At 43.3% G+C, this 22,709-nt stretch overlaps 2 protein-coding genes and 2 pseudogenes across 4 annotated transcripts; 3 read left to right on the top strand and 1 right to left on the bottom strand.

Moving 5' to 3' along the window:
* Positions 1 to 187: 187 nt before the first annotated feature.
* On the bottom strand, positions 188 to 1,173 carry LOC141823841 (two-component response regulator-like PRR1; annotated as a pseudogene).
* A 3,640-nt stretch (positions 1,174 to 4,813) lies between these two features.
* Positions 4,814 to 6,005, top strand: LOC141823835 (protein SOSEKI 5-like; annotated as a pseudogene).
* A 567-nt stretch (positions 6,006 to 6,572) lies between these two features.
* LOC141829247 (very-long-chain enoyl-CoA reductase-like) lies at positions 6,573 to 16,299 on the top strand. Of its 3 annotated transcripts, XM_074716678.1 has the most exons (8): positions 6,573 to 6,768; positions 7,010 to 7,049; positions 9,336 to 9,950; positions 14,239 to 14,380; positions 14,463 to 14,707; positions 14,778 to 14,906; positions 15,004 to 15,981; positions 16,062 to 16,292. In XM_074716678.1, the coding sequence occupies exons 1-8, from the start codon at positions 6,700 to 6,702 to the stop codon at positions 16,193 to 16,195; spliced, it is 2,352 nt and encodes a 783-aa protein (XP_074572779.1). In that variant the 5' UTR covers positions 6,573 to 6,699; the 3' UTR covers positions 16,196 to 16,292. The 3 variants fall into 3 exon arrangements, with proteins under 3 accessions (XP_074572779.1, XP_074572795.1, XP_074572786.1); XM_074716685.1 differs by lacking the exons at positions 6,573 to 6,768; positions 7,010 to 7,049; positions 9,336 to 9,950 and adding an exon at positions 14,038 to 14,145 and having other exon boundaries at positions 14,229 to 14,380; positions 16,062 to 16,299; XM_074716694.1 differs by lacking the exons at positions 14,239 to 14,380; positions 14,463 to 14,707; positions 14,778 to 14,906; positions 15,004 to 15,981; positions 16,062 to 16,292 and adding an exon at positions 10,246 to 10,516 and having other exon boundaries at positions 9,336 to 10,090.
* Positions 16,300 to 16,727: 428 nt separating this feature from the next.
* Positions 16,728 to 18,623, top strand: LOC141839128 (NADPH-dependent aldo-keto reductase, chloroplastic-like). The gene is made up of 7 exons (XM_074726800.1): positions 16,728 to 16,850; positions 16,978 to 17,028; positions 17,208 to 17,284; positions 17,675 to 17,762; positions 17,860 to 18,135; positions 18,223 to 18,468; positions 18,540 to 18,623. The coding sequence occupies exons 1-7, from the start codon at positions 16,728 to 16,730 to the stop codon at positions 18,621 to 18,623; spliced, it is 945 nt and encodes a 314-aa protein (XP_074582901.1).
* The last annotated feature ends 4,086 nt before the right edge of the window (positions 18,624 to 22,709 follow it).

Here is a 22,709-nt window from a genome sequence, read left to right as displayed (position 1 = left end):
AAACGGCGGCCAATCCAGATGTCCAGCATCTTTTGATTGCGTTCCCCATTTGAAGAAAATTTCTACAAATACACCGTAGCTGGGGATTGAACCGCGGGTCCCTGAGTTACAACTCGGATGTCCTACCATTGCACCATTGCCCCAGGGACAGATTTACCGAAGTAGATGCTAAGGCAGATAGAGGAGATTGAGATTACCACGGATTATTATAGATCTTCTGGGAGATTTCCAATTTACATATCCATATATCTACATGTGCGTTTAGGAACTCATCCACTGATGTCATAAAGGCACCTTCGTGGAAGCAAATGACTGATAGGTGAAGAAGCATTCCGACTCATTCCCTCCTTTATAGCATTTAGGAATACAGATTGATGGACAAGGCGTCGGCGAAGCTGGCAATGAGATCCTCGTCGTAGAAGCTATCGGCTTCGTCCTCTGTCGCCAGCGCCGCTTGCAAATGGCTCCTCCAATCGACGTCCACGTTGTGTCTCTTTCTCTCTTTCTCCTCGTGGTTACCGTTGCTATATAACTTCACGATGTTCGGCGCCTCCGCTGCCGCCGCCTCCGTCTCTGTTTCAATCTCCATGCCTTCGTTCCTCATGAACCGACCCCTCACTCGCGGCCGGCTGTCGGCCAGTGTCTTCCTACACGCATACTTAGAAGGACAAAGATCTGATCGAGTTATGATAACTTCAAAATCGAAACGGTATTGAATCGACGCGCGTACAGTGATCTTCTTGTGGAAGTTCCTCTGGTTGCGCTTGCTTCGGTACCTCTGGATCCTTTCCTTCCTCTCCTCGGCGCTGTATCGCCCCACTCGATGGCTCGCGTTCGGACAGTTCAGTCCCTATCACAACAATCCATCGAACAACATCAAAGATTCGGGTTTGAACGCGGCAATCGATTCAAAATGGGATTTTTAGAAGTATGGGAGGACAAAATTGACGACTCGGGCGACCTGGAGGTCGCCGGCGCTGAGGACGCGCCTCACCGGGCCAGCTTTAAAGTCGAGGTAGTCGCAGGAGGAGGAGGAGGACGACGACGACGATAGGGTGGGTGGCTGGGTTCGGAGACGTGGCAGTGGAGGGGGAGCGATTGGCCGCTGCGGGAAGGAGGTCGTGAGCCGCCGACATAGAACAAAACCGGGTGGTAAGAGGAGAAACTGAACATGGCTAGCGTTGGCCTTTGTTTGCTTGGGCTAGCGAAGCAGAGGAGCCATGGCGTTGCCTTCTTATCAACCGAGGTGTGACAGCGTTGACCATGGCGGGTCCCGGACAAGGTTAGATTTGGTCCGTGTCGGGCTACAAATGTGGCCTGTTTTCCAACTTTAGCAATCCACTGAGCTCTGTAACTACAACTGCAAGTGTCACCTTTTGCTCCTTGATATAAGAAGCATTTCTCTTGTCTAAGCTTGCAGTCCCACCAAGCGAAAGTGCCGTGATCAATGAACACCACCACCAAAAGGAGTCTTCAAACGGGGCTTAGCGTGCAGGTCCCTCGTACACTGTCCTTCCATGAAAGGGGGTTGTGCTAGCTACTGTATGATCAGGACAGGATCATGCTCGGTCGACCACATTAATTTACTCGTTGGTTGCCACTTGGATTCCAAACAGCTAGGTACCCAAACGAGGGATTGATTCCCCATTGAGATTTAAAAAGTCTACTCCCTAATTTAGTTTTTTTTTTCTTTTTTGAAAAAGAGTGGAAATAGGGGAGTATCCTACTGTCATCATATAGATCGTGCAGAAGATTTACCTAGATTGAGTTGCTAAAGGAGATTCCTGTGAAGCAAAGTGCCAAAAATCTTGTTTACGGAGCACCTGTAGCAGAGCTATCCGTAAGTATATATATATATAGTGGAGCAATATCGTTTACGGAGATAGTGTTGAATACTAACCTCGACAACTCATATCAGTTTGCATCATCTCTGAAATCTACCGAGGGTATTGAGACTAACCATTTCTTGCTTGCCCAGGACACGCACAGATTCAGCCATCTTCCAATACTTAGGGATTGACAAGGTTCAACTCTAAAGATGCTGCTGTTTCTCTGTGTCCATATCATCCACCTCCAAGCTTGACGCATAGTGCTGAAGAGGCTGAAGATGATTAGTTATTTCTTAGTTTTTGCAATAGACATGAGACGAGTTGTTTGTTCGACTAACAATCTACTATGAATCAGCAAGACAAACAAAACGGCCACGAGAAAAATATTATCACTTAAATAGCTATAAAACAACATAGTACCAAACACTCATACAAGTGGCTCGCTCACTGTCAAGCAACGCTATTGCTTCATGACTTTGTATATGGCACTCGAAAAGGATTAATTCGACTAGAACTTCTTTTTTGTTTTGAGCAGAAGCATTCAATTTGCACTCGACTAGAGGCATATGGTCCTACCACTTTGCCCATGAAGAAAGAGAGATCCATGAAGTCCACAGCAGCAACTTTGGCTTGCCATTGCTGAGTCGATCGATGCTTTCCACCAACCACAACTTAGGAAGTGAAAATGACTTGACTAGCTAGTGACCACCAGCATTTATGTCAACACCTTAGCAAACCATCTATCAAAACAATACTGTTCAAGCAACATGGTGTCTTCCTTATATACAACATTCAGAATCACCATATATACAGATCTTAGAGAGTTCCAATTGTTATGGTGAAATTCGGATACTTATTGCCGAGTGCTTCTTGTTATTTTTCTGTTCAAGAGGTTCCTGTTCAAGTCAATACTTGTCAACACTTGATCATAGGGCGTCGATCTATCTTGGCATGGCTCCTATGCTTAAATGAGACTTCCTAGGGAAAAACTATATATGTGATCAAATGAAAGAGATTAATTACTAGAGAGAATTCTCATATCTTGTCATAAGATTATCAATATCCTTTTATCTTTTTCATCTGAGTAATGACTCTCATGTTATGATATTCTTTTTGTAATGATCACCGACTCCAATAATGGCTGTTTTCTCATAACAATTTTAAAGCGTTTGAAACCATACCTTCCTCATTCTAGGCTATTGATTTGGCTAAATCCATCCTTTAGTCAGACTCTCATATTCGAATTTTTCAGGCTTCTTGACTCTTTAATCATGGATTATTATGGAGGTGTCAGCGATACTATAGCAGTTAAGACTGTCTGACAAATCTCAGGGATTTCAAATTCGAGATTCAGTCAGCGGCACACTGTTAGGGATGATTTTCCTTTGGTGAATAACGGATCAGAGAAAACGGACTATCTGGATGAGCCGTTGCAAGTACTTCTCGATTTATCTAGTGACTGATAGAAAATTTCATGGAACCCAATCGATCACTCCCAAAATTAATAAGTGTAAAATACCTAATATCAACTAGAAAAGAAAAATAAAATACCTCCATGCGACTTTTTTTTCAATAATTACTGTTCCTCAATAGTCGATGTTGCTCTTGATGTTGTCTTTCTTTAGAATTAGAGAATGGAAGCCCTCAAGCTCTCATATTTTATAATAAAAGTGGATTTCAAACTTAAAGGGACTGATCTAGTGGAATCGTCACCGATATTTTGTTCTCAAGGAGACGCGAGAAGAGGTGCTAGAATAGTTAAACAATTTACAGCTCATAGACTAAAGAAATTAAAACAAGGTTAAAATTCTTGTCGTTTGCTCTGAATAGCATTTCTGATAGAGAAGGTAGCTAGCAGTAATCCAAACACATTTGGCATTACTGTCAAACAACTAAACAAGCTCCATTTTTAATCGGATGGTGCGTTTCAGCAGGCAGCTGATAAGGAAGAAGGGAATTGTACAAGTTTAAGCTCCGTGGAGCTTGAATTTAAGCTGAGGAATCGTCTGCAAATCGTGAGCTAGAAAAAGCATAAAAGCCACAATTTCCCATCGAGATATGCCATTCTTTCCATCTCGTGGCGAATCGCGCAACATGCTCTTGGCAAAAGGACACGGCCAGCTCGCTGAGTTTGATGACTCGTCCAGCTCGTGAGCTCCCATTTCTGGATTAAGATCACATGGTGGCCACCTTCAACACCAATTTGTCTGTTACCTGGAGACAGAACAAGTGCCGGGTCTCCTCCCACATGATGGATGTGACTGATGATACAAGCGATCGAAATGAACTAATTATGACCTTGGTCTATATTTCAACTCGACTCTGCTGTTCCTTCTTTTTTCCGCTGGGATTTGTACGCATCAACACATTTTTGAATCGGGACAGAATGCAGTCACTCATCATCTCTCAAATTGTTCTTGTTTGTCTTTGGTGTTAGAGCAGCGTGATTCTTGCACCTCTTCTTGGAATTTGGCACATTTTTGTAAGGATAAGACATCCATTGAATATGCACGTATTTCAATTATCGCTTGCAAGATCTCCCATTTAATTAATAGTAAATGAGGAATAAATCAAAATTTACTTTGGTTCCTTTCTCACAATTTTCCAGTTCCAAAGTAAAAAACTCAAAATCTCACTTTCTTATGGAACACAACGAACAAGCTCTTCAGGACATGACACCTGAGCATTAATCCAATCAGTGGACCAATGGTACAGATGCTTGTGGCGCCATCTTCGTTTTGAAATCACACCGAACTTTTTCAGGGTCACTGCAGCTTGTGCAGCAGGAAAAGCTGCATGGAGGTTGATAACTTATTGCCAAGGGTTGACTTCGTTCCTTTCTTGGGGAATTCACACCCTTTCTTCTGCCTTTTCAAAGTCCTTTTTATTTCAGTTCTATACCTGACTTTATGTTCAGTAAATGTCACTCTTCAATTCCTAGCTCCCTTGGAGAAAACCTTCTTAAACCTTGGGACGATTGAGCCATGGCAGTTGCTTCCAGAGGGAGAGCTGAGCTTACTTCGAAGACGAGCGCAGAGAGTACAAAGGTGTGGACAGAGCCGAAGCTGAGAGCAAAAGCTCAAGTGGTTTACTACGTCTCGAGGAATGGCAACCTCGACCAACCTCATTTCATGGAGGTTCCTTTCTCCTCTGCAGAAGGGCTCTACCTCAGAGGTAATGGGTAGTGTAAAACATCATCAAGATTTCTTGTAAGCATTTCATCGAACGATTTGTTTGCAGATGTCATCAGTCGTCTCCATGTTCTCAGAGGCCGGGGCATGGCGGCCATGTACTCCTGGTCTTGCAAAAGGTAAGAACACTGGAGAAGGATCATCTGATCTCGATGATTTGTTTTACCCACCCCCCTCAATTCTTCGTTTTGTTGCATATCAGGAACTACAGAAATGGCTATGTGTGGCATGACCTGTTGGGAGATGACTTCATCCACCCTGTTCATCGCAATGAGTACGTGCTCAAAGGAACACAGATCCTGCACTTCTACTCCTCTTCCTCCGCTTCCATGGAAAGCTCCGCCTCTTCCTCCACCAGCACCGGGAAGTCTTTGGAGACCCAGAAACGCGTGCAAGGCGACACCTTTCTCTCTTCCACCACCAAGTCGAGTGACGCCTCCACCCAGACGGACGAGCACAGGAGCCATCGCCGGCGAGCTGCTCCGACCGAGGAGAACCAAGACGATAAGCCAAAGACAGTACTGACGATGGTAGAGAACCCCGCCTCCGAGCTCAGCCGAGAGGAGATATCGCCGCCGACACCATCTTCGCCGAGCTCGGAGACGCTGGAAGCGCTGATCAAGGCGGACGGCTGCCGGATCGTGACGGCGGAGCCAGAGGACAAGGAGAGGGTGGAAGGAGGCTGCTTAAGCGGAAGAGTGAAGGCCACGGCGGTGCTGAAGCATCTGATCTCGTGCGGCTCGACCTCGGCGAAGGCAAGCGGCTTGTCGTCGTTGACGCAGTGCAGGGGACGGTTGGACCGAGCGGAGTCCATGGCCAACTTTCCGAGCTTGCGGGCCATGAGATCGGCGGTGTACTTCAGCAGGAGGTTGGTGGAGAGCAATACGACGCCCGGCAGCGAGAATGCAGACGACCGGTCAAGCTTGAACTGAAGGGAGAGAAAAATAGAAATGAATTATATATATTTTTTATTTTTTTAATCTAAATTGTAGATTCTCGGTATTTTAGTAGAAGATGAAATTTATCATATCCTATACAGTAAATTTTACAATGAAAATATAAATTAAAAAATTATAATTAATTATGACAGAAAAAATATTATTTTAATTTTATCCCTTTCAATAACTCTATTTAATGGTAATCAAACTCAATGCCGAGAAAAAAAAAGTACAAATTAAAGTCTGGTCATAAGAAATTTAAATGCTTTGTGCTCCCAAACCTGAGTAATTATAGAAGTAGATGGGCCGTTCTTAACTTTGACGTGCCTCTCGTTCACAATCAAGAACATTCATAAGAAAAATTATTTTCAGAAAAATTTTTATCGATTGTTTTTTGTTTTTTTTTCATTAAATTTGGTTAGTTCGATCGCCCACTCCCAACCATATGCATTAGCTCCCAATCAATACAAAGAGGCTTGCGCGATCAACGATGAACGGCGGACGCAGGAGGAGCTCGCCGATCCAACGGATCCAGTAGATCTCAGGGCGTAACAGGAAGAAAAAATTTATTATTATTATTATTTACTTGTTTATCTTCCGCATTCGGCCCGACGTCTCGGATCTGAGTCGTTTGTTCGGTATAAATGCTGCAGATGGGCTGTCGTCCCCGTTTGTGATCTGCTCTTGCTTTGCCAGCTTTTTTTTCCTTCCTCGTCCGACTACGCTTGGAGGTAGAGAAGGATGAAGGTGAACCTCGTGTCTCGCAGTGGGAGGGAGGTCGTCAAGGGTGGGATTGAACTTCCCGATGAGGTATTTCTCGCTTTCTCTCTGTCTGATAAGGAATTTCTTTTTTTTTTAATGATTTGTCGGAGGGCTTTGTCCAAAAACCCTTGAAAAGCTCACTCTTGAGATTTCGGTGGGTTGTATTTCTAGTTTGTTGCTCTTTATCGTTCGATGTGCTTACCAGAAGTTTTCGGATTTGATTTTTCTTTCTGATAGATTTGTTCATCGATACAAGTTTAAAGTTTTGTTTCTTGGCGTGCGTTTACAGGCTACTGTGAGCGATCTACAGGAAGCTATACATGCTCGAAGTAAGTTACTTCAGGCCTTTAATTTCTTAGAACCCTCCATTAGGTTCCAAATGGGGCAAAAGTGAAATGGTTATACTTAGACATGCTCACTCCTTTGCGGCAATATTGAGTAGAACGGCTAGAAGACAATACCTAAAATTTTATGCTTACAAACTTGGTACTTTGGCATCACTTGAGCTGCGTCTCATTTATATCTTTTTTCTTAATTTTTGTAGTGTAGTAATTTGACATTGTGCCTATGTAATAAACAATGGTAAATGGTCTTGGTTAATCTTCAATATTTGTGATTGATTGTAGCTATGTGGCTCAAAATGTGTAAATGAAGTGATTTATAATCTCAAATCTAATAATTTTAAGATTATAATATTTCATATTTTCCTGATATATTTATAAAATTAGGTTTTAATGTCTTCTTTTACTATAGAAAATGTTATTTTGAATTTTGACCAAATTTCCTTTGTTAGCATTTGATTTCTTGAATGAAAAAATTGGTATTTATGTATATGCTTTGTTAGAGTACTGCCTGCACATATATTCTGCTGACTTTGTGGATATGAAACACCTTTAGGAAACAAAATGACGAAAAGGTTGGATATAGAAAATCTATATATTCATTTAAGATTTGTATCGAAACTCATTACTAATAGCAACTTTGACTAAGTTTAAAGAGATGAATCTAGGGACAAATATTTTTGAGATCTGTTTATGAGTATGCATAAGTTGTGCTTTGGATTTATATGGTAGGCGAACTAGGGGGAAGACCGTCTACCTATTATCAAAAAAAAAAAAAAAAAAAGAGATTGATGAATTTGATATTTGTTAAATTGTTCACTCACTCACTCACTGCAAAAGGTATTAGGAAAGATCTCAACTTATACTTTTCTATGTTTAATGCCCTCCCTCACATGATCAACCCCTCTTTGCCAGCATAGTCCCAACCCATCACATGGAATTACTCAGTTGGAATGCATTGTCTTTAGTTAATGTATTGACAGGATTTTAATATTATGGTCCAAGATACAATGCTAAATTCAATTAAGTGACTATTTATCCCCAAGCATGAAGTTACTTGGTAAGAGACCAATGTTTAATTTTATATACGCAAAAGAAATTTGCAATTTTTCATAAAAGAAGGTAAAAAATTATTACTTCACAAGGAGTGTAAATGAATTTTTTGCTGGATCTTTCTTGAAATCATGCATTGACAAATAACCATTATGCAAATGAATCACTTAAGAATCTTGTTAGGAACACCCAGAATCTGGTGCCACAAGTGAGGAATTTTAGAAGAGACCACTGATCTTCTTGGAAGAGGGGTTAAATAATAATAGGGAATAAATGATGCAAATTTGTTTGCGATTAATCTTTGTTGATTTCCATTATTTTTGTAAACATTGCATATGTAGCTAAATCCTTTAAAGTTGACCCACAAGACTGGACTGATGCCATATAAGCTTAATGGAATTATAAGAAACTAGAAATTGTAATTAAGATTAATCTAATTGACTGTCAACATAGAGGTTCACTTGATCACTATTGTGACAAAGAAGGACAAAACAATTTTCCTATATCGCTTTGTCAAAATGTCACAGGTTTACTTGTCCAGAAAAGCTAAGCAAGCTATTCTACAAATAAATTTATGTAGAAATGCGAGTAAAAAGAGATGAACAAGGGAGATTACTAGGATATTCTTATATTGGTTTGACTCAGATTCTCAAAGGAACTCAGCAGAAGTAGAGGAATTAGAAATTCCATTGACATTATAATATGACTTTATATAAAGCTTGGCAGCCAGAAAATTTTATCTTAAATAGACATGATTCATTTGAGTTTTTTTTATAAAATTATGATTTACACTATCCACATGTATAGAATAATGCATACTGTAGTTATCTTAAAGTAGGTTAGCATATGTAGAAGTACCACTGTTGTTTTCTTTTTCTAGTAATTTAAGATGAATCTGAGAACTGATGCACTTTGAAGATCCTGACTTGTTTTCTTGCCTCTGTACGTTCTTTCAGCTATGTTTAATCGCCAACAATGGGCACAATAGGTGTTGTGCAATTTGGCACAGTTTGACAACATGCTAAGAGACTGAACTTCCTCTAGTACATTTACAATCATTATCAACATACATGCATTGTTTGTTACATTAGAGTTTTTTTATAATATTTAATAATATTGCTAGTTCTATTCAATTTCTTCTGTCAAGATATGCAAGTTTTCTTAAGATTTCGATGTACATCGCTGACAGTAATGTTCCATATGATTCCTCTTAAATTGCAGTTAAAAAATATTATCCTTCAAGACAACGCCTTACCCTTCCACTGCAAGCTGGAAGTAAAGGAAAACCAGTGGTGCTTATCCCAAAGAAAAAATTAGCAGACTATTGTGATGGGAATGCGAACAACCTAACTGTTGTTGTCAAGGATTTAGGTGTTCAAGTTTCTTACAGCACTCTTTTCTTCTGGGAGTATTTGGGTCCTTTAGTTATCTACCCAGTCTTCTACTACTTTCCAGTGTACAAGTACTTCGGTTATGAGGGTGAACGTACTATTTACCCAGTCCAGACATATGCTTTGTACTATTGGTGCTTCCATTATTTCAAGCGTATCATGGAGACTTTCTTTGTTCATAGATTCAGCCATGCAACTTCACCTCTCTCCAATGTATTCAGAAACTGTGCCTATTACTGGACTTTTGGAGCATACATTGCTTACCATGTGAATCACCCACTGTATACACCTGTCAGTGATTTTCAAATGAAGACTGGATTCACATTTGGGTTGATTTGCCAGCTCGCAAACTTCTACTGTCATCTCATCTTGAGGAGCCTCAGAAGCCCTGATGGTAATGGTGGTTACCAGATTCCTCGTGGGTTTTTGTTCAACATAGTGACTTGTGCAAACTACACCACAGAGATCTATCAATGGCTTGGTTTCAATATCGCTACTCAAACAATCCCAGGTTGTGTGTTCCTTGTAGTGGCTACTCTCATAATGACTAACTGGGCCCTTGCGAAGCACCGGCGACTCAAGAAGGTAAACTGACGCCATCCTCTATCGATGAAATTCTACTTACTTTATATGCTTGGTTTCTGAAATTTAGGGTTTAGATCCAGTTACTATATATCTTGCATGGTCTGATGCAAATTATATCACTGTTATGTCTGTGTCTGATCTACTTTTTGTTGCAGTTGTTTGATGGAAAAGAAGGGAGACCTAGGTATCCACGACGATGGGTGATACTTCCTCCGTTCATGTAAGCTGCAGCAATTTCTGGGTTCATGCTTCTCGGATTTCAATATTCAAGCATAATCGTTTTGTGGCAATATCAAAAGTTCTTTTACAATGTAAGAAGTAGTTGACCCACTGGGTTACGTGCATGCTATGCGCGCCTGAAATTTCTTCTTTCATTGTACGTTCAACTTTAGTGTCTGTTCTATGAATTTTCTCGTCTTTTGTGGATGGGAGACCTTCGTAAAGATGTTTGCTCACTTCTCTGCCTTGCCATCACTATATTTTTGATAGAGCTTATATTTTTACTTGTTCGTTTCCAACTGATGGCTTAAGATACAGTAGCGAAGCTTGTAAAACCACAACAATAGTAATGCTACTCTATATGCATTGATGTCATATACTCTATATACATAGTTGTGCAGACTGATTCAGAAACTACAAATTACAGGATCGAAGAACAACTAAGAAGATGTGTGTTACTGCAAAATGAGCAAACTTCCTAATAACCGTGCCATCAATTTTTTGTTTCTTCAAATCGTTGAACTGTAGTTTAATTGGCAAAAATTGTTGGTCAAGATGTGAATCTACTTGAATGGTTGCTAAAGATGGAGACACCAAATTAAGTAGCATTCTGCAGAGACCCGCTATAAGCAATCGAGACATTCAAACAATCAGACAAGAAAAAAACATCTATAATCGTAGTGCAAGTGGTGAGCTAACAAAACTGACCTTCCCTTCTATTTTGGATCTATCTTTCATATTTATTTATTTATTTATGATAATTCATGTATCCACAGATAGATCCAATTAATCTTAGAGTTGGACGGTCTTCCTTGAACCTATCTTTTGTGAACATTATGCCAGAAAGGTATTCTTTAAGCACCGGGCTCAATCAATATGAATCCTGACCAATTCGAGTCAAGTCAGAACTTGATTCAAGTCGGCTTAACTCGGGGTAAGCTCGGATCAAGTTAGACCAATCCGCTTGAGTTCGTTTTCAGGGAGTTCAGTCCAAATCAGCCTAACTCGGGGCAAGCTTGGATCAGGTCGGACTGGTCCTCCTGAGTTCATTCCCAAGCAGAGTTTGGTTCAAGTCGGTTTACCTCATGATGAGTTCGGGTCAGATCGTTTCTTCCAAGTAAATTCAACAGGATGGATGAGCTTCCACCAAGTCTTTTTCCGAGTCAACTTCGAAGCAGCACTGATAAATCTCAACCAAGCTTAGAAATAGTTCGGCAGTTACAGAATACAAGAGGCGTCGATTTCAAGGAGGTGTATTTTATCGAGTGTTGTCGTCGTTAATAATAACACCAATCAAAGAACGAGGTGTGTCGGTTACAAAGATACTAAAAAAGAAAGCACTTGAGTTATAAAAAAAGTGTCCATTGAGAATCTTGTGCGTCTCCTCCTTCCCGTATACAAGGTAATAGTGTCATAACGGAATCATTTTTATCTTGTTACTCTTTTCTCTAATTTTTTAATCTACGGATCTGACTCGAAAGGTTAAATCAAGGTATATCTTAACTCCCTTCTAACTTCTCTTTTTTAACTCCTTTTTTTTTTTTTTGTCCTTTCTATTGTCATTGTTACGGGTGTTATGATCCGACCGCAAAGATGGGTCTCAAGTCAGACACACGTTAGACATAAGGAGAGAGACTTGACTTGACCCTATGCCAGGGTTGACTAGACCCCACCTGTTCTGACTCACTCACTCACTTAGATCCTTACTCAGTCACTCACCTATCTACTTGGACTCGGCCTTGATCCACCCTACTTCGGGCCACAGTCTGTCTAACTCTCAGTTCAACTTCCTTGTTCCGTCCGAATCAAGTATCAAGGTGCTAAGAGCAAGAGTCCTACTTCCGACTCATGAAGCACGGTACCCCTATATTCAAGTTGTGCTGATTCTGACCCTTCTCTCTTAGCCCGCCAAATCTCTCAGTCAGTCACAATCAAATCTGTTGGACAGTCATATCACCGTTGCCAAGCAGTTATGAGACATGATGATCTAATGATACGAAGTTATGGCGGTAAGTGGATATTTCATCCGTAATAATCGCAAATGATCGCGATAAGATGTTTTCCATATCCTGAACAGGATATCTCTTCTGACAAGATCCTACCGCGCAATATTCTCATTAATTAACGAAAGATGTCTCGGCTCTTACAAAATCTTACTGTGCAGATATTCTCCTTAATTAACAATAAGACAAGCTGGTATAATTCTCTCCCCTCTCCGTCTATAAATAACCTCCTGATATGGTATACAGAGATACGCAATCTCACAATCTTAAAACTCGCTTCTGCTTTCAAGTTGTTTCTCCTTTTTCCTCCTCAGTGACTGACTTGAACGTCGGAGTGGTTGAGCCAATGGCATCCTGCCCTTCCTTCTCATTGAGTTGGTGTTTGCAGGCCTCGAAGCTCATCATCTTCTTCTTCCTCCTATGTGAACTGTGGTGCTGCGTGGCTGGTGACGGATCCACGAGGCGATCTCAACAAGAACAGCCATCATCAAAGCGGATCCGGTAGGAGCTGACTTAACGTGAACCTGACCCTAAAGGAGACTATTAGACAGAACTCGACCCAAAAGGAGACATCCAGCGGGAGTGAACTTGACAGGAATCCGAACGGATAGGAGATTACTCGCCAGAGCTTGACATAAGTCAACTCATCTTTTTGATCTCGGACCAGATCATCGACCATGGCGACGACCTCCTTATCCAAACTCAACAACAAGAACGGCGGAGGTCGGTACGATCGGAGAACGCAGGGTATTTTGCCGACACTAGAGAAAGCGTCGGCAGTAGCTGACGTTTTTAAAATGCCGGCAGTTAAATCTCGTTAAAACTAACTGTTATTTAGTGTACATATTAAAAAGAATTACTCATTTCCTTGACAATTAGCTCTTTACTTAATTTTTATGTGCACTTTATATTTTCGATCAATTTATAGGTTACCAAAATCTACTTTTATAGGTTACCAAAATCTGTCCGGAACGCATTATTATAAATTCAATTTGAAATTATGGATCAATTTATGCCTGCTCCACCAGTTTGTGGTGTAATTGATAAATAAACATCAACACCAACTCCCAGAGAAGACTTTTCTTATCATGCATACTTGCATTAGAGGCAAAACTAGTACGCAATGCAGAATATATTGAATTAAAATGAACATTATGTCAATTGTTTAGGCGTAGTCATTACTGTCCAAAAGAAAAAAAACATTCATGAGATTTGACTCTTCCGAGCAATTATGACATTTTTCCTTGTCAAGTACAAACCTACCATCCTTGCTATTCACACGAGTTGGGTCCAACATCTCTCTCTCTCTTAATGCTTAGAACCACAGAGAAGAAAGGAAAAGGAAAGACATGTACAGCTGCACCACCAAACCACTGTTCCACCTGCAATCCTTATAGTAAAATTAAGGACTCGAAGAGACTGCGTAGTGTGGGAGAACAGCTTAGCACTAACCACTCATTGTTGTGGGAGGCAGTAAAACGTCCAGTTAATTTGGAACCAGATTGAATGAAAGCTAGAAAAATATCACATTGTAATTAAATCAGTACAATATTTCTTTGTCTACACTCTAAAGCTTCGTGGACCTCATATCCACCAAATAGATTACAACATCTTATGTTCTAGCTGCCTCATATCTCTTCTGTTCTGTATATATATAATATGCTCTCTGATCGTGAACTCTCACACCCCATCTCATCTCCTTGTGCTCAGTTGTATTAACTATCCATCAACTTAGGCACAGGGATGGGCTCCCCTCTTCTCTTGCTCTTCTCCTTGCTGTTAATGCTTCAGGATGCTACGCGAGCCGAGCAAACCAGGCACTACAACTTCAACGTATGTTGCTAGTTGACGTGGGCGTAGATTCAAGTTGCATTATATACAACAAAATGCGAATGTTCATATTTGATTCATTGCAGATACAAATAGCAAATGTGACTCGGCTTTGCAGCACGAAGAGCATCCTGACGGTGAACGGGCAGTTCCCGGGGCCAGAGATCGTCGCCAGAGAAGGGGACCGAGTCGTCGTCAGGGTGACCAACCATGCCGACCACAATGCCACCATTCACTGGTATGATTAAGAAAGAGAAAAAAATGCAGTGATAATACGGTAATTTAAGTTGGCATGCACCTGATTCGATGCCCATTGCCAGGCATGGAGTTCGGCAGCTGCGAAGCGGCTGGGCGGACGGCCCGGCCTACGTGACGCAATGCCCCATCCAAACAGGGCAGAGCTACGTGTACAACTTCACCGTCGTGGGACAAAGAGGCACTCTGTTTTGGCACGCCCACATCTCATGGCTCAGGGCCACCCTCTATGGCCCAATCATCATCCTTCCCAAGCTTGGTGTTCCCTATCCCTTCGCCAAACCCTACAAAGAAGTCCCCATCATTCTTGGTATCGATACATATTCTATTACGTACACTTTTATTCACTTTGATTGGATAATTAACTGGTTTGGGTGCAGGGGAGTGGTGGAAGACTGATACAGAGGCCATCATTAGCCAAGCCCTTCAGACCGGAGGAGGCCCTAACGTTTCAGATGCCTACACGATCAATGGCCTTCCTGGTCCCTTGTACAACTGCTCAGCTCAACGTACGTACTGTACCAATCTGATAAATTACCCAATCATAAAGAAATCTACTGATGGTATTCTATAATATCTACTATATATGCATGTATGGGCATGCAGATACCTTCAAGCTCAAGGTGAAGCCAGGGAAGGCGTATTTGCTCCGCCTAATCAACGCTGCAATCAATGACGAGCTGTTCTTCAGCATCGCCAACCACACCGTCACCGTCGTCGACGTCGACGCCGTTTACGTGAAGCCCTTCGACACCGAGACCGTCCTCATAGCGCCCGGTCAAACAACCAACCTGCTCCTCCGCACCAAGCCCTACTTCCCCGGTGCCATGTTCCTCATGAAGGCCAGGCCCTACGCCACCGGCCAAGGCACCTTCGACAACACCACCGTCGCCGGCTTTGTGGAATATCAGAACCCCTACATCGTATCCTCAGCCGCCGCCGCCGCCTTCAACAAGAAGCTCCCGCTCCACAAACCAACCCTCCCGGCATTCAACGACACGTCGTTCGCCGCAAACTTCGCCGGCAAATTGCGCAGCCTGGCGACGGCCCGATTCCCCGCTAACGTGCCGCAGTCGGTAGACCGGCGGTTCTTCTTCACGGTGGGACTGGGGACGAGTCCGTGCCCGGTCAACGGGACGTGCCAGGGGCCGAACGGCACCAAGTTCGCGGCCGCCGTCAACAACGTGTCGTTCGCCATGCCGACCACGGCTCTGCTCCAGGCGCACTACTTCGGGCAATCGAGGGGCGTCTACACGCCGGACTTCCCGGTGTATCCACTCCGCCAGTTCAATTACACCGGAACTCCGCCGAACAACACGATGGTGGGCAACGGGACGAAGCTGGTGGTGCTTCCGTTCAACACCAGCGTGGAGTTGGTGATGCAGGACACGAGCATTCTGGGCACGGAGAGCCACCCGCTGCACCTCCACGGCTACAACTTCTTCGTCGTGGGACAGGGCTCCGGCAACTTCGACCCCGCCAAGGACCCTGCCAATTTCAACCTGGCGGATCCGGTGGAGAGGAACACCATCGGCGTTCCGGCCGGCGGATGGGTGGCCATAAGATTCCTGGCCGACAATCCAGGTAAATGAAGTTGTGGAACAAGAATTAATTGGTGCGAAATTTAATCAACTAAATTGTTGCCGATGGATTAATCGACGTAGGCGTGTGGTTCATGCACTGTCACATCGAGGCGCACATGAGCTGGGGCTTGAAGATGGCGTGGCTGGTCCTCGATGGGAGCCTTCCCAACCAGAAGCTGCCTCCGCCGCCGTCGGACCTACCCAAGTGTGGATGATCTTCCGAATCAATTCATTCTTTAATTTGCTGATATTTGGACGACTAACTCGCATGGACTGTCCTGTCCTGACTTCAAATTTGATTGTTTTTTTCTTTTGAAAAGTGGTTCATGGTTCTGGTTCATTTGTGAATCATGGCCTTGGTTTCTTTTTGGTGTGCAATTGTACTTTGGTCACTCTCTTATTTTAATAAGATGGCAATTTAGTCATTTTGTGTATCGGATCTAGGGAATGGCCCAGGGCTTCGATTCATCTTCCCTCCCGGTTGTTTGACGCAGTCAACGAGACTATTTGTATGGGAAGAGATCTATCTCCAACTTTACTTCCTTTTTCGGAAAACCTCCGACATTAATGCCAACTTTACAGGGGGGAAGAAATCGAAGAGGAGATTCGTAGTGGCGAATTGGTCTTCCTCTCCCTGTTTGAAATATGCTCGTTGATGCATTTAATCGAACACCTCGTTCCGCGTTGTTTCTCTGTTGGCGCTCTTCACTCTTGTAAACGTTTTGCAGAAGAAGCACACACAAAGGGATGGACGAGTATGGGCCACGGTACTTTGAGCTCAATACGGGGGCGATGATGCCGTCGGTGGGGTTTGGAACGTGGAGAGCTCCGCCCGACGTGATCGGAGATGCCGTCGTCGCCGCTGTCATGGTACGTCGAACCTTGTGGTCACGAAAAGTTACTTCTTGTTTGATTCAATGTAAAAAAATCACATGATTCAAGGGTTTCAATGCCTCCTTTGTACGATTTTGAAGTATTATTTGCATTCGTGATTCAGGCTGGCTATAGGCATATTGACTGTGCAAGTGCATATGGAAACGAAAATGAGGTGATGAAAGATCTACAGATAGTCTTCTTATCTGCTTATTGATGACCATTTCAGTGTAGATATTCCTCAGATACCCTAACCTTCATTCTATGAAATAGCCACTTTCAAAATTACCTGTTAAGCTCTGTTGTTCTATGACCTACAAGAGGTAGGTAAGCAATTTCTCTCCCAAAATACAGGTCGGGGATGCCTTGCAGCGGTTATTTTCCACTGGAAAGGTTAAACGCAGTGATCTCTGGATAACTTCCAAACTCTGGTAACTAAATGATGCAGTTGAGCTTTTGGTTTAAACTCCTTAACTAAATTGTTTCCTAGTCTCTTATTTTCTTCTTTATGGTGCAATTCACCTGTTTTATAGAGGAACACCTTGATCAAAGTATCCACTCAAACATAGCTAACATGAAACATTAGTGAACAGGGGAGAAGAAACAGGAACTGCCTGTGAGATGTTCAATTCTGAAACTCAACAGTATAATCGAGTAAATAGTATCGACTGTGCATGACATTCAATAGCTTGTAAATTATAAGCATTACTGATTGTGAAGAATGTCAGTAGTGTTAAAAAGGTTCATATATAGACAGAGAAATTGTAGACCTTTTCGATGAGTAACTCCACCATGACTTATGATGCCCATCCTATGAACAGGTGCAGTGATCACTCACCATGTGATGTACCAAAGGCACTAAGCAAAACGCTGCAGGCTTTGAAACTGGACTACATCGACCTGTATTTGGTATATAAATGTTCTCTTAGCTTTTCTAGCTTCCTCACGTCCTTTTTATCTCCAAACTTCGTATTGGCTTTCCTAACCTACAAGTAAATTCATGCAGATGCACTGGCCAATTCGCACTAAGCCAGGTTCTCATCGGTTCGAAGAGGGTGCCATCCTTCCCCTATGCATACCTGAGACTTGGAACGCCATGGAGGGCCTCTATGCATCTGGGCAGGCAAGAGCTATCGGGGTGTGCAACTTCTCCACCAAGAAGTTGCAGGACCTTTTATCCTTTGCTAAAGTGCCACCGGCCGTCAACCAAGTTGAGTGCCATCCTGTGTGGCAACAGACACACTTAGGGAACTTCTGCCAGTCCACAGGCGTCCATCTCTCAGTAAGCTATTTCCCTCCACATACAGAGTAGATTGTCGATGATTCTCGTGACTTGGTAGCCTTTTTTAATGGCGTTTTCATTTGTTAGGCATTCTCGCCGTTGGGTTCCCCTGGTTCATGGATGAAGGGCGAGGTCTTAAAGGAGCCAGTTTTGATAGAAATTGCTGAAGAGCTACACAAGTCACCGGCACAAGTTGCACTAAGATGGGGAATTCAGAGTGGTCACAGTGTCCTTCCAAAGAGCACGAACGAGTCGCGGATCAAAGAGAACATTGATCTTTTCAGTTGGTGCATTCCTCCAGATGCGTTTTCCAGGTTTGCTGAAATCCAACAGGTAATTCATCATGAACTAAATCTATTATATAACTGATCATGAAATTCTTCTCATTGACGTTGGTTGCGCAGACAAGGCTGCTCCGAGGGGAATTTGCTGTTCATCCAGATGGGCCTTACAAGAGCCTGGAGGAGCTGTGGGATGGTGAAATATAACATATCTATTAATTATCTTTTTTCAAAGAAAACAGCTGTAGTAATATATCATTTCAACTTAATTCAGCATTGGAGAGTTTGACGCTCTAAAGCTGGTTGATGTATTGTTACAAAATATTGATCGGCAGATTGATTTTCTTAGCCAGATTGTTTGCCTAAGGAGAAGGAAAAGAGTGAGGAGGGAAGGAACAAGGAAGGAAAATCAGTTCCTTTCTTGGTGAAAAAAAGATGAAGAGGATGAGAACTTAAATTTATTCAACAGAATTAAATATGATACTTCTCGCCCAGGATGATCGTCTTCTTCCATATCATGTCCTCCCCCTCGCCCTTCCGCTCCTTCCGGCTCGTCCTCAGCTTCTCCGGCAGCCCCCTGCCGAAGCTCAGCGACAGCTTCCCCTTCGACGACGTAGACGTTGGAAGCGCCGTCGGCGGAATCGGTCCGTGCGTCGCCGCGGCCTCGACCGGGATGACGGTCACCTCCATGTCCTCCGATTCCGCCGCCGCTACTGTGTCTGCCTCGACGTCCGCCTCTTGTGGCGGTTTGATCTCCCCTGTTTGGCTGTTTCAGAAGAGGCGGACTTAGCGTGGGATTCGCTCCTGGGAGTCGACGTCGGCGGTGAGGAAGTCTTGCCAGAGGCCTTGCAGTTGCAGGTGGCGCAAAAGGAGAGGAAGACGGTCATGGCGATCATCTGTTGGCTGTAATTCTTCGTTGTTTTGAATTGGAGACTACGATCTTCGAAACCGATCTGTCATGCAAATTAATCCGAATGAAGTTTCGATATCAATTTGATCCAAATTTGTGAACACTGAAACAAGATACTTTATCAATAACCAAGCAACCGAAGTGCCACCGATGACTCATAGAATGTCAAAACAGAGTGCTCTGTTATTTTGTTCGTGTTGCAGAATGAATTCAGTCTCATTTCTTTTTCCTTGTGGAGAAAATTACACACAAAGTCACCAACCCAGATGGGTGACAAAAACCAAAAAGCAATCTAGTTTTATGAGACATATCTAATTTACCGATCTATCTATGGTATAATTGTTCTGATCCTCCCAAATCTTAGCCATTGCCCTGAACCATCTGTTCCTTCCACATGTGCTTGTCTCTCCCTCTCTCTGTTTCAGAACGAAAGAATAGCAGATTGCTGGACTTGCAGCAAAGACTACAAGAAGGCCATTCCGGCAAGGCCGTGGTGCAACAAGTTGTGGGAAATGGTATCTCTAGCCCGCATGGCGCTCATCGTTCGGATGCTATTCTCCGGCACCACTTCGTCGTCCACCAGCTCGAACTCCATTTCAGCGTCCATCTTCTCGTTTCTCATCTCGCATATGTTGTGGAGGACGCAGCAAGCTCCCAGGAAGATCGGCAAGTCTGACAGTTTCACTTCGGTTCTCTTCTGCAGGCATCCCCACCTGCCCTTCAACCTGGCAAAGGCCTGCTTCGCCACCCTGTGCACTTCCCCGATCCTCTCATTGAATGTGTGCTGCGCCCATGTGAGGTTCGGTTGTGCGTAAGGGACGAGCACCCAGTCCAGCAGAGGGTAGCTGCCACCGCCGACAATCCACTGGTGGCTCAATTGGCCGCCGTTAGCTCGCTGGTAGAGTACCGACTTCTCGAGCACCTGATCGTCGGGCATGGAGCCGGGCCACCCGATGCAGATGTCAATGAAGGCGCCGTCGGGGTCGACAACGCCTTGAACAGTGATAGTGTATGACGTCTTCTGGTTGCGCTCCGTGTGGCGGCGGTTGAAGTAGGCCGCGACTCCGTCCTTGGGGGCGACGATGGCAATATGAGTCGTGTACATCGCGCCGACCACATTGGGAATCCCTGAAGAGCCTCGAACCGTGCGGCCTTGGCGGCGGCAGCTTCCGGGGAGGGCCAGAAGAGCGCCCGCGGCATTAGCACGTTACGTATTGCGGTGCAGACCTCCAGGACGAGCTTGTGGCAAGTGGAGATTCCGAGCCCGAAGCGACGGGAGACGAGCCGGAGGGGCTCGCCGGTAGCGAGGCGCCACACGCACACAGCGACGCGCTGCCGGACGGGGATGGCGGCGCGGAGAGCCGTATCCTCTTTTGCGATGGCCGACCCGAGCTCGTCGCAGAGGAAGTCGAAGGTGGCGCGGGACATCCGGAAAGCGCGCCGGAACTCCTCCTCGGGTAGATCCGGGTGGTTGTACCAGTCCCACCAGTCCCGGCTCCTGTCCTTCACCCAGAGGCGGCGTTGCGGCCGCCCCGCCGGCGCGGGGGAATTCTCCTCCTCTGTTAATTCGTCGGTGGGAGGCGGTGGGGAGGAGGACGCGGAGGGCTTGAACGCTACGGACCGTGTCGTGAGGGGGCCATCCACCCTGAGACGTTTCTTGGAGTTATGCTTCATGTCAGCGGCGGGGGGCAATGAAGACTGAGGAGCGGAGGCAGCGGCAGCTGCGGCGTCTTGGAAGAAAGAGTAGTAATAGGAGAAGTCGTAGTCGTCGTCGTCGACGGAGGCAGCGACGGAGGCGAAGAGCGGAGGAGTACTCTGGTAAGCCGTCATGAATTGGCCGAGCGATCGAGATTTGGGGGCGCAATGGCGGCGATGCGTGAGGAAGGTCATTTATAGGTTGCGGCGTGAGAGAGCGAGAGAAAACAATGGAGGCGGCACGTGCACGCGGTACGATCGCCTCGGTCTCGTTCGAGGAAGGAGGGTGCAGGGTAACGTAACCGCGGCTCACGCGGGGTGAGCGGACCGGACCAAGCGGGACCCACTTCATATTCCAACGCGGCTACATCTTGCCCGTCCGTTTGGAGTGACCGGGCGGGCAGGGTCAGCTGCGGGTAACCGAGTGGAAGAGGGACCGGTCATGAGTCAGCAGATCGACAGGGTGTTTTTTTTTAATATTCCGAACACGTAATTCACATGCGTGGAAAATATCTGAATTTGGTCCGCAACGCATGGTCTTGCTTACCCAACGGTTGTGAAGATTCTCTATTTTTTTTTAAAATTCAACTTCAGATTCTCTTAAGCTGTATCTAGTCTAAAATTCTTATTATACAGCTAATACATATAATTGTTCCGTATAAATTCTTATTATTATGTAAAAATTCTTAATAAAACTAATTTGTTTATTTCTATAAAATAAAAAATAAACGCATCCATGAAAATATATTTAATATTAAATTTATAAAGTAATAATTTTATAATCTTATAAACTATTTAGCAATATAAATAAATAATCACGTTGATAAAAAAATTGAAGTTAAACCTATATTTGTTATAAAATATTTAAAAGTAAACGACTTAAATATAAGTTTATAAAAACAATTTCCTATTCTCCAAGTTTAGTTATTAAATAAAAAAATTATTTTTATAAAATATAAAATAATTATCTTAATAAAATAGAAGTTTAAATCTAAATTTATATGAAAAAACTTAATTTATCCAGTATGTTATAACAGTCTAAAAGGCATTTTGATCAGTTAATATTAGATATTTTCAATCAAAATCTTCAAATAGTTCAATCAGTGCAAAACAACTTTAATAGTTCTTACAAAAGTCCAAAATTCATACATGCATATCATTGTTGCTGCAAGTTAATGACCAAGCAAGTCGACATTTCACTTCCACAGAAGGTAAACTTTCAGATGAATTGAATCATCTTCACAATTGGTTATCATAGATATTTGTCAATTAGAAATATTAAAATCACAAAACAGCAGAAAACACACACACTGATCTCACTGTGCCATGAACCTTCCGATAAAAGATACTATAGTACAAATCAGACATCATATGACACTGATATATAGCTCCAAACTAACTGCTCAATTACTTGCATTTTCATGTTTAAACAGAATTAAGAAATGCTTCTCACAAAGTTGCAAGATAACAAGCTCCCCTAGAAGATTAGAACTCAAAGTTGCATGACAAAGTATATCTCAAAAGATTTCATCTAGGATTGCAGTAGTCCTATGAGAAACCTTTGTTTTATCAAAGTTAGGGGGAATCAGATGCATTTAACTTAATTATTAGGATATTGCTTGTCCAAATGATCCAGGAACCATTATACAAACAGTGCATATCATATCGACTGCATTTTAAATATAGTT

Source organism: Curcuma longa, chromosome 1 (assembly GCF_044706935.1).
Source record: "Curcuma longa cultivar G26 ecotype Majalengka, Jawa Barat chromosome 1, ITB_CL_G26_1.1, whole genome shotgun sequence".
NCBI lineage: Eukaryota > Viridiplantae > Streptophyta > Magnoliopsida > Zingiberales > Zingiberaceae > Curcuma > Curcuma longa.
The sequence above is the reverse complement of the archived record's forward strand: the minus strand, read 5'-3'. Positions and strand labels throughout refer to the sequence as shown.